General features: G+C 46.3%; 1 protein-coding gene across 1 annotated transcript in view; it reads left to right on the top strand.

Moving 5' to 3' along the window:
* Nucleotides 1–9,321: 9,321 nt before the first annotated feature.
* Nucleotides 9,322–11,973, top strand: part of KLHL40 (kelch like family member 40) — a 6,489-nt gene continuing 3,837 nt past the window's right edge. Inside the window, 2 exon segments of the mRNA XM_029940404.1 lie at nucleotides 9,322–10,642; nucleotides 11,910–11,973. The exon segment at nucleotides 11,910–11,973 is cut by the window's right edge and continues 1 nt beyond it. Coding sequence (XP_029796264.1) covers nucleotides 9,485–10,642; nucleotides 11,910–11,973 — 1,222 coding nt within the window. The 5' untranslated portion in view covers nucleotides 9,322–9,484.

The following is an 11,973-nucleotide window of genomic DNA, read 5'->3' as shown; positions in this document are numbered from 1 at the left end:
GGGCTGTTTCTCTCTCTCTGTCTCTCTCTTTTTGCTATTACTAATATAGCTGTCATGAATATTCCCATATAGGTTTCATATGAACATGTTTTAATTTCTTGGGGATAAATGCCCAAGAGGACAATTGCTTAATTTTACAAGAAACTGCCAAAGTGTTTTCTATGAGGCTATACCACTTTACACCCTCACCAGCAATGTATGAGGGATATGGATATATTTTCTCTTTATCTTCAGCACTTTGGTGGTGTCATTATTTTTTATTTTAGCTCCTCTAAGAGCTGTGCAGGGATGTTGTAGTTTTAACTTAGATTTTCCTGATGAGTAATGATATTGGACATCTTTCCAGGTGATGATTTTCCATCTGACATCATCTTTGATGACATATTAGTTTAGGTCTTTTCCCTATTTTCCAGGTGGATTGTTGGGGGTTTTTTACTATTGAGTTTTGAGATTTCCTTGTGTGTCTAGAGGTTGCAAATATTTTCTCCTAGTCTGTAGCATATCTTTCCATCCTCTACATGGGCTTTTGCAAATCAAAAGTTCTATATTTTGATGAGGATTAATTTATCAAATTTTCCTTTTAAGGTTCAGGCTTTTGGCATTGACTCTATTAACTCTTTGTCTAGCCGAATATCAAGGCTACTCTTCTGTTATTTTTTCCCTAGAAGTTGTATAATTTTATTTCACATTTTTTAAAAAGATGCTCACTTACCCTAAGAGCCAAGTCCAGTCTTGGGACTGACAAGGCTCCTTTTTTTTAAGTTGTGGTAAAATATACATAAAAATTACCATCTTAACCAATTCTAACTGTACAGTTGGTGGCATTAAGCACATTGCCATTGTTGTGTAATACCACCACCATCCATCTATCAAATTCTTTTCAATCTCGTAAAATGAAACTCTGTACCCACTAAGCACTCACTCTCTATGCCACCTTGCCTGTCCCCAAGCCCTGGCGACCACCATTCTACTTTCTGCCTCTATGAATTTGACTATTCCAGGTACCTCATCTAAGTGGAATACAGTATTTGTCTTTTTGTGACTAGCTTATTTCCCTTAGTATAACGTCCTCAAGGTCCATCCACTTGGTAGCATGTGTCAGAATTCCCTTCCTTTTTAAGGCTGAATAATGTTCCATTGTACTTATATATCACATGTTATGTATCTATTCATCAGTCGATGAACACTTGCGTTGTTTTCATCTTTTGGCTATTGTGAATAATGCTGCAATGGACATGGGTGTACCTGTTTTTAATACCTTTGAGTATATAACCAGAAATGATTACTAGATCATATGGTAATTGTATTTTTAATTTTTTAATAAACTGCTATACTACTTTTCATAGTATCTGTACCATTTTGCATTCCCACCAATGGTACACAGAGTTCCAATTTCTGCACATCCTTGCCAACACCTCTTTGCTTTTTTGTTTGTTTTTAAATAGGTGCTGTTCTAATGGATGTGAGGTGGTGTCCTGTGGTTTGGGTTTACAGTTCCCTAGTGATTAGTGATGTTGAACATCTTTTCATGTGCTTATACACCTTTCTGCAAAAATGTCAAGTGCTTTGGCCATTTTTTAATCAGGTTGTTTGTTTTGTTATTATTGTTGAACTTTAGGAGTTCTTTATATTTTTCAGATATTAACCCTATATATGATTTGCAAATATCTTCTACTATCCTAGGGGTTGCCATTCCTGTCAATGTTGTCCTTTGATGTACAGCAGTTTTAAATTTTGATGTAGTCCAATCTGTTTTTTCTTTTGCTGCCTGTGCTTTTGATGTCATATCCAAGGACTTGTCAGTTCTGGTGTCATGAAGCTTTCACCCCATGTTTTTTTCTAAAGGTTTCTAGTTTTCACTCTTACATTTTGAGCTTATTCTTGTATACAGTGTGAGATAAGGGTCTAGCTTCATTCTTTTGAATACAGGTATCCAGTTCTCTGAACACCACTTGTTGAAAAGACTATCCTTTCCTCTCTGAATGGTTTTGGTACTCTTGTCACAAGTATTTGACATATATGTGAGAGTTTATTTCTGGGCTTTCTATTGTGTTCCAATAGTCTATATGCCTTTGTCAAAAATCAGTTGAGCATATTTGGATCTACTTCTGGGCCCTTTTTGTGTTCCATTCATCTAAGTGTCTGTCTCTCTGCCACACAATCCTGATTACTAGAGCTACATAAGAAGACTTAATTTTAGGTAGAATGATTCCTCCCTCTTTATTCTTCCTTGTCAAGATGGTTTTAACTATTCTAGGTCTTGGGCCTTTCCATATAAATTTTATAATAAGCGTATCTACGTCTATTAAAAATGTTTCTAGGATTTTGATAGGCATTGAATTAAATCTAAGTTCAGTTTGGGGAGTGACCCGTCTTGTAGGTCGGTCAATGCTGGTCCTGAGAGGGGGGGTGAGAATGGGGTAGGGCAGGGAGCACAGAGAATGGAGGCAAGACAAAGTCTCTGAATAAGCCTCATTTATTGAGAGACCACGCATGTCTTATAAAGGGTAGAAGGCTGGCAGCTGACGTGAGTCAGTTGCTAAGAAACAAGGGCGAGGACAAGGGGGGAAACAGAAACTGCAGCATCAGCACGCCGCCTGAGAGGCTAACAAGAAAGGCCAGGGAAATAAACAAGAAGGCCCCAGCTGAAGGTGATAATGCAGCTCTTGCTGTGCTGGGAGTGATAACGCAGCTCAGCTGTGCAGTGGCTGATCTTGCAGGCCGAGGCACGTGTCTTTTCTTCTGGAAGCTCTTCTGGCAGCTCCCCACAGGGGAGAATTAACATTTTTACTGTGTTGAGCCTTCCAATCCATGAACATAGTATGTTTCTCCATTTATTTAGGTCTTCTAGGATTTCTTTCATCAGCGTTTTGTAATTTTTGGCATAGATCCTGTACATGTTTTGTTAAGAATATTCAATTTCTGGGGCTCCTGGGTGGCACATTCAGTTAAGCATCTGACTCTTGATCTCAGCTCAGGTCATGATCTCACAGTTCATGGGTTTGAGCCCTGCATCGGGCTCTGCACTGATGGTGCAGAGGCTGCTTGGGATTCTCTCTCTCTCTCTCTCTCTCTCTCTCTCTGAAAATGAATAAACTTTAAAAAAGAATATTCAATTTTTTTGGAGTGATTATAAATGGTATTAATTTAAAAATTTTAGTTCTACATGTTCATTGCTAGTAGATAGAAATGCAGTTAATTTGGGTGTGTTAATTTTAGATCCTCTGGCATTGGTGAGCCCATTTATTAATTCTTGAGGGGTTTTTTTTTTTTTTTTGGTAGATTCCCTGGAATTATTTACCTTTCATTCCTGGTGAATTCATTGGATATAGAATTCACCACTGACCATTCTTTCAGTTCTTGAAAAATGTGCCATTTTCTTTTGGCCTCCGTGGTATCTGATGAGAAATCCACCCTCATTTGAATTAGCATGCCCTGTAGGTAATGTGTTTTTTCTTTCTGGCTGCCTTCAAGATTTTTTTTTCTTTGTCTTTAGTTTTCAGAAGTTTAATTATGATGTGTCTTGGCATGGATTTCTTTGGGTTTATCCCTGTTTGGGGTTTGCTCAGTTTTTTGAATATGCAAGTTTATGTCTTTCACCAAGTTTTGAAAGTTTTTAGCCTTTCTTCCTTCAGTTACTAGTTCAGTCCCACTCTCTTTCTCTGCTCCTTATGGGACCATCATGATACAAACATTAGGTCTTTTGTTATTGTCTCATGGACCCAAGATGACATTTTTTTTCCCACTCTACTCTTTTTTTGTTCCTCAGATTAGGTAAATCCTATTCATCTATCCTCAAGTGCACTGATTTTATCCTCTGCCATCTTCCTTTTATTGAGACCATCCAGCGGGTTTTTATTTCTGTTTTATATCTATTTTATTTCATTATTTTTTAGTTCTATGATTTCCATTTGGCTCTTCTATATGTTATATTTCTTTACTGAGATTTTCTCTTTTTCAAATTTATTTCAAGAGAACTGTATTGACTGTTGAAGCATTTTAATGAAATATTTTATGAAGCTTTAAAATCCTTGCCAGATAATTTTAACATCTGATTAATCTCAGTGTTGGCATCAGCTGATTCTTTTCACATTCCAGTAGTGATTTTCCTGGTTATTATTATGACAAGTGACTTTTTTTATTGTATTCTGGACATTTTGGCTTTATGTTAGGAGACTTTGGATTCTATTTGGTTCTTTTTTTATAACAGGCAGTTGCCTTGTTTAGGTTTGGCATGCAAGTGCTGGCCTACTTTTGTGGGCTGCGGTTCCAATGACAATTTAATTTTCAGAGACTTTGCCATGTTATTTTCACCGGCTTGGGTTTTCTGGCACTGCTGGGGTTCCCACCTGTTCCAGCTGCTGCTGCCAGAGGGAGCAGAACAACTTTCCCCAGGCCAGGCTGCCCAGTGCCCCTTGGCAGGGGAGGTGGGTCTCAAGCCAGGTGTGGCAGGAGTGTGTTCCCCCCACCGGCTGTTGGTTGTTAGTGGGCTTCTGATGAACTCTGCTTGCTGGCGGTGCTGTGTTCATCTGGCGTTGTCAGTGAGACTCTGGTGTAATTTGCGAGAGGAGTGAGCCCACCCAAGTCATCCTCTGTTGGATGGCAGTTTATCATCGTTCTCCCACTTTTCAGAGTTATTCTTTAATTGCCTCTTGCATATTTCCATGGTTTATCATTGTACTTAACAGAGAACAGCAGGGAGAAAGGAGCCCTACATTGTCTAGGCCAGAAGTCATCTTTTCAATAATTAAAAAAAAATTTTTAGTGCAATAATGGCATTGTGGTTTTTGTAAATTTTGTAGGTTTTTTGGTAAGTTTTATAAGTTTTTTTTAATGTTTATTTATGTTGAGAGAGAGACAGAAAGAGAGAGCACATGGGAGAGTGAGAGCTGGGAGGGGCAGAGAGAGGGAGAGAGAGGATCCTAAGCAGGCTCATGCAGTCAGCAAAGAGCCCAATTCAGGCCTCGAACCCACAAACTGTGAGATCATAACCTGAGCCAAAGTAAAGAGTTGGATGCTCAACCAACTGAGCCACCCAGATGCCCCTCAATAATTTTTTAAAAGTGGAGCACCAAAAAGCCCAGTGGTAGTCGGCATGTATGAAAGGACTTGTGAACTGGAGGGCTTTGCTGTCCACTGTCTCTTTGAGGTCCCTCAGTTATTAGTATCTTTTTTTCTTCTTGTCAGGGAGGCTGATAGAATAAGTTCTGGCTTTTTAAAAAATGTTTATGTTTGAGAAAGAGAGAGAGAGCGTGTGCGCACACGTGCGCAAGAGGGGAAGGGGCAGAGGTAGGGAGACACAGAATCTAAAGCAGACTCCAGCATAGAGCCCGATGTGGGCCTCAAACTCATGACCTGTGAGATCATGACATGAGCCAGTGTTGGACACCCAATGGACAGAGCCATCCAGGTGCTCCAGTTCTGGCTTCTACCTCGGGGAAGGACTACAGATGTGGGACTATCTCAGACATAGAAAGGCTACTTAGGAGATGTGAGGAGACCACCAAGCATGACCAGTGCCTGCCACATACGGACATATATCATGACTACCCCAGCAAATACTCAGCAGCCAAGGCACAGCCCCAAGCCTACATCTGAGTGAGACCTGCTCATATCATGAGGGTTGCAAACATTTTTGGGGTTTCTTGGCATATTTGCAAGGTGTTCTCTGACCTTGGTGAAATGAGTGCAAATTTTCTCAAGAATTTCACTTGGCATTTTTCTTAAATAACCCTTGTGATGTGCTAAGATTCCTAATGAAGGCAGAACTTGAGTAGACAAACTGGATGAAGTTCAAAATAGTTGTCTGAGTAAAAGAAGTCAGAACAGAGAGAGAGAGATATAGAGTGAACATACTCCATAATTCTGCTTCTATAACACTTTAGAAACTGCGAAGAAATGGTAGTGACAGCAGATCAGTGACGTCAGGCTGGGGGTGCTGTGGGGAGAGATGACAGAGGGATCAAAGAAGTGCTCAAGGACAAGTGGCTGACATACATTTTCTAACTTGATTGTTCTGCTGGTTTTGTGGGTGTGTATATATACACATCGAAACTTACCAATTGTTGGAGCGCCTGTGTCGTTCAGTCCTTTGAGCATATGACTTTGGCTCAGGCCATGATCTCACAGGTCCTGGGTTCGAGCCCCACATCAGGCTCACAGCTGTCAGTGCTGAGCCTGTTTCAGATTCTCTGTTCTTCTCTCTCTCTGCCCCTCCCCCACTAATCTGCCCTCTTTCCTGCACACACTCTCTCTCCAAAAATAAACCTAAAAAAACGTATCAAATTGTACACTTTAAATATGTGCAGTTCATTGTATGTCACTTATGCCTCAACAAAGCCATTTTTTAAAAACATGAGGCGGGCCCCTGGGTGGTTCAGTTGGTACTTTGGCTCAGGTCATATTTCATGGTTCATGAGTTCAAGCCCCACACTGGGCTCTCTGCTGTCAACACAGAACTCGCTTCAGATCCTCTGTCCCCCTTTCTCTGCCCTCTCCTCCACTTGCATTCTCTCTTTTAAAAATAAGCAACTATTTAAAATATTTTTTTTAAATGATAAGATGGATCCCTATTTGCTGGCCGTTTAAATGTCAGTTTCTATAAAAGGGGGAGATAATACCTACCTCATCATTTGGGATAAGATAAATGAGTACAAATTAAAAGAATGAAGTGAGATGGCAATCTCCCTGATTCGGCTGAAAGCCACAGAGTTGTGCTTTGTCCCTCCCTCTCCTGTACTCACATCCAATCCCTGGACTTCTCCCCAAGTGACTAACAGTGGCTGGGAGCAGAAATGAAATGGGATTGGCCATGACAGTATTCTGTTTACTTGTGGGTATGTTTGCATTTCCCATAATTATCATTAAAAAGTAGAGGCACCCGGGTGGCTTAGTTGGTTAAGCACCTGACTTTGGCTTAGGTCATGATCTCGTGGTTTGTGAGTTCAAGCCCTGCATTGGGCTCTTCATGGACAGTGTGGAGCTTGCTTAGGATTCTCTCTCTCTCCTTCTCTCTCTCTCTCTCTCTCTCAAAAATAAATAAATAAATAAACTTTAAAAAAGGCCTCTTTAAAAAAAATAATAAACAGTGGCTCCCCATTTCACCAAAGGGAAAAACCAAAGTCTGGACACTGGCCCATATGGCCCTACATGATGCCTCCATCCTTACTCCTCTGCCTTTATCTCCTCCTACTCACCTCCTCATTCATTGCTTCATTCATTCACTGTTCCTGGAACATAGCAGGTGTGTGCCTGCCTCAGGGCCTTTGCTTAAGCTATTTCCCCTGCCTGGAATCCTCCTATCCCATGGCTTGAATGTGTTCAAATGGAGTCCTCTCAGTGAGTCGATCCTGACTGATCCACTAAAATTATTACCACTGCCACCTGTCCCTTCCCATGACCTTGTCTCTGCTACTTGTCACTTAGCAGTTATCATCTGACATCCTGTATAACTGCTTGTTGCTGTCTCCCCCCAACCACCCACGTTGGCCGAACATAAGCTCCATAAAGAAAGGAATTCCTGCCTGGTGTGTTCACTGTTGAATCCTCAATGCTGAGAAGAGTGCACAAGGGGTTCTTGATGAATGAATGAGCCACATATAAATACACTAGCGGAATGCCTGGTAGGCAGTGAGCACTATGGGATTCATCATAATCTAAAAATACATCACTGAGTCATTTGATAAACATAAGTTAATTGTTCGGTATGTACTTTCTGTCCTGGCCTTTGGAAAATGAAGCTACCACTAATTTGTTGTGGTGATGGTGGTGGTTGTTAATTGGTGGGAGGCAGTTTGGTGGGGAAGGATTCCCACAGTCTTTGGAGGTGGGCAGATCAGCTGTGAGCCCTGACTCTGCCACTTGTCACCTGAGCAACTTGGCCAAGGTGCTCAGCCTCGCAGAGCCTGGTCTCTTCTCTGAAGGTGTTAGTTGGAAACGCACCGCAGTCCAGGGCCACACCAGAAGCCCAGGCTGAGATTTTGTCCTTTCTACAGGATGGACAGGACCACATCCAGGACATGTGGCTGCTGTGCCTCTCTAAGACCTATCAGTGGGGTGAGCAAATGATGGTTGAATGCACTGTTCAGGAAGGACATGCAGTGACATCTCTGAGATCACCAAATGGGAGGTGACTCAGCCCTGGCCCATCCTAAGGTCCCCTCTTCAATCTCTCTGCCCCTCATGCCTGAGTTATAAACAAGTGACTCAGAGGAATGACGGGAGAATGCCCCATAACAGTTCACACCAGTGTCCTCGGGGCTAAATTTAACCCACAGCGGCAGCCTCTGGCACTTTAGGAACAAGTTAATCTTGGTGGCTGAGGCTGGCGTGTGTGTGTGTGTGTGTGTGTGTGTGTGTGTGTGTGTGTGTGTGTAGTGGGAGGGTGGTAAGGAGCTCAGAGAAGGCTGGGCCTAAGAACTGGCTATCCTTGGCCTTTACTCTGACCCCTTAGATGGTAGACCCCAAGGGCCTCAAGGCCACATAGGCTCAGGTCAAGCTTAGTATGGACCAAAAACAGTGAGCATAGACAGCTATCCTGAAACAGTAAACTCTTAAGAGTGTTACTTTTTGAACACTAGAATCCACATGTCACTCGTCTAGAATGTTAAGATGTTACAATGTTGAATCCTAGGATTTCTGGCATGCCTGATACCTTGCAGTGTTAAAATCTTGTGATAGTGTTCTCCCAGGAACACAGAACCTCAGTGCTTTTGGACCTCAGTAAAACTGTAATAGTGGCCCTTAGAACCGAACACATCCAACTCCTCATAGTGAGAAAGGGAGACTGAGGCTCAGCAAACCCCTGTAACCTGTACAGGCCCTTCAGAAAGGTGGTGACCTTCCTGCTTTCTTGCACAGTCTAAGGAGGGTCTCAGATCTGGAGCAGAAAGGGGGAAAGACCCTCCCATTTTAAATGGAGGGCAACAAGGTTCCCAGTGAGTGAATGCCATTGCCAAGTTCACTGAGTAGTAAACCCAAACACACTGAATCCAGGGGTGGCTGGGGTTAGATATACTCCAAGGAGGAAGATGGAAGCACTGAGACAGAAAGGCCCAGAAGGCATGGAGGAAGGGAGACCCTGGAGGAGGGACGCCAATGCTTCTTCCTCCCAGACTGAGGGGCAGAGCTTGAGTCATCCCCTGCCTTCAGGGGTATTGCCTGACCAAGGACTGCAGTTAAGGCCTTGGTGTGCTCCATTTAGAAATGAGGCAGCGAGGCTCTCCTAGGCCCAGACACCCCACCTCCGTCCCATGAGCCCCTGGGGCTGAGTCAAGGCTGCTCTGGAAGGGGGCCTCCACCCAGCTGTTCCCTCTGCGTCATGTGCAGGAAGCCAGGCAGCTCGCCTTACAGGGTCTTGTCCACCTCTATATATAGCTCCGTGCAGACAGCTGCGTAGACTGAGAGTGGTCCAGAAGGCAAGCAGAGGAATAGAAAGAGGAGGCCCCCCGCCACGACAAGGCAGAGGTACCCCAAGCCACCTACCATGGCGCTGGGCTTGGAGCAGGCGGAGGAGCAGCGGCTGTACCAGCAGACACTTCTGCAGGACGGGCTCAAGGACATGCTGGACCACGGCAAGTTCCTCGACTGCGTGGTGCGGGTGGGCGAGCGCGAGTTCCCGTGCCACCGCCTGGTGCTGGCCGCCTGCAGCCCCTACTTCCGGGCGCGCTTCCTGGCCGAGCCCGAGCAGGCGGGCGAGCTGCGCCTGGAGGAGGTGTCCCCGGACGTGGTGGCCCAGGTGCTGCACTACCTGTACACGTCGGAGATAGCGCTGGACGAGGCGAGCGTGCAGGACTTGTTCGCCGCAGCACACCGCTTCCAGATCCCGTCCATCTTCACCATCTGCGTGTCTTTCCTACAGAAGCGCCTGTGCCTCGCCAACTGCCTGGCCGTCTTCCGCCTTGGCCTCCTCCTCGACTGCGCCCGCCTGGCGGTGGCCGCGCGCGACTTCATCTGTGCGCGCTTCTCACTCGTCGCGCGCGATGCCGAATTCCTCGGGCTCTCTGCCGACGAGCTCATCGCCATCATCTCCAGCGACGGCCTCAATGTGGAGAAGGAGGAAGCGGTGTTCGAAGCTGTGATGCGGTGGGCGGGCAGCGGCGACGCCAAGGCGCAGGCGGAGCGCCAGCGAGCGCTGCCCACCGTCTTCGAGAGTATCCGCTGCCGCCTGCTGCCGCGCGCCTTCCTGGAGAGCCGTGTGGAGAATCACCCTCTTGTGCGTGCCCAGCCCGAGCTGCTGCGCAAGGTGCAGATGGTGAAGGACGCACACGAGGGCCGGCTCACCGTGCTGCGCAAGAAGAAGGACAAGGGGAAGGAGGCAGCCGGCTCCAAGGCTGCAGTCAAGGGCACAGGCGAAGCCAAGGCAGAGGAGGAGGTGGAGGAGGACGAACGTATCATACCTGGGATACTCAACGACACCCTGCGCTTTGGCATGTTCTTACAGGACCTCATATTCATGATCAGTGAGGAGGGGGCCATGGCCTATGATCCAGCAGCCAACGAGTGCTACTGTGCTTCCCTCTCCACCCAGATCCCTAAGAACCATGTCAGCCTCGTGACCAAGGAGAACCAGGTCTTTGTGGCTGGGGGCCTCTTCTACAACGAGGACAACAAAGAGGACCCCATGAGTGCTTACTTCCTGCAGGTGCCTGCCCAGCCCTGGGAGGGGTAGCCAGTGCTGGGCTCTGGGAATGGATAGGGGCATCCTTGGGGCTCAGGAGGGGCTTGTGTCTACTTGTTGGGGGGTGTCATTGGGTCTAGGATGAGATGTAGACCAGGGAGGTTGACTGACAGCCACCTCCCTGAACACTGAAGACAGTTATAGGCAGTTGACAACTAGTTACATAACTCTGATGTCTTAGTTTCAGGGGCATTGTTAGCGCCAGGATGGTCTGATAAGTTGGAGGCTCTATCTCTACCCAGGGGTTAGGGTCAGACACAGTGAGAAGGAAGAGGAAGGTCAGTGTAGGGGTCTGGAGCAGGACCTTTGCATGAAGCCAGCACTGGAATATAGAACAGAGTGTCCCAAACAAAGGAACCATCCTGCCTAGTCTTTTCACTGTACAGGTGAGAAAACTGAGGCCTGCAAAGGCCAATGGAGTCAGGTGTCCCGTCCAAGTAGTAATGTAGTGTGGGATCTCAGAGGGCAGGGATGGTTTCCTGGTCTTGCTATTTGGGGGAATTTGGACGCACGAAGGGGAAGTTAGAATGTTTCTGGCTGGGGAATGGTAAGCAAGGGACAGGGACTAGAAGGAACCTAGTGAGTGGTTTGCTCAGTGAGGCCTGACCAGGTGTGAGATGGGTGAGGGGCAGTCTGGTGCCAGGGTTAAACTGGGGACGGGGTGAGGGAGGGGGAAGGCATATCACCCACGCATTGTTTATTTCATCTGGGCCTCTATTTGTAAATGGGGATATTATTTTTCCGGCTTGATAGGGTTGTTTGAAGGTTACATGATGGTGGTAAAGTGTTCATAGGCAAACTGCTCAGCCTTCAGAAAACTTTCCAGAAAGATGAGCCACTAACATTGTCTTAGACTGTGGAGGGGGACAGGGCCACCGATTTACACCGTAGATCTTAAGAGATGAGTGGCCGAGCTGTATTTGGAGGGTTCCTGTACGGTGGGATGGGGTGGAAACAGAGGGCAGGCAGGCCTCAGTTGCAGAGTTGAACTGGGGAAGGGGCAGGACTTTGCTGGGTGCCCCATCGCGGCGCTGTAACGATGGTTTCTGGGCGCCTTCCTCCGGAGGCCTCGGTTGTTCTTAGCCTGGTTGGAAGATAGGGCACCGTCTCCAGGGATGACCTCCAGGCTGCGCTGCCCCCACCTGGAGGCCTGGCTTCCTCTAGGACCCGGGGAAGGGGGGGGGCGGGGGACGTGGGGGCCTGCGGCTGACCGGACGCCCCCGCCCAGCAGTTTGACCACCTGGATTCCGAGTGGCTGGGAATGCCACCGCTGCCCTCGCCGCGCTGCCTCTTCG

This window comes from Suricata suricatta, chromosome 5 (assembly GCF_006229205.1).
Source record: "Suricata suricatta isolate VVHF042 chromosome 5, meerkat_22Aug2017_6uvM2_HiC, whole genome shotgun sequence".
Lineage (NCBI taxonomy): Eukaryota > Metazoa > Chordata > Mammalia > Carnivora > Herpestidae > Suricata > Suricata suricatta.
Note: the sequence above shows the minus strand (reverse complement) of the source record. Positions and strands in the feature narration are given on the sequence as shown.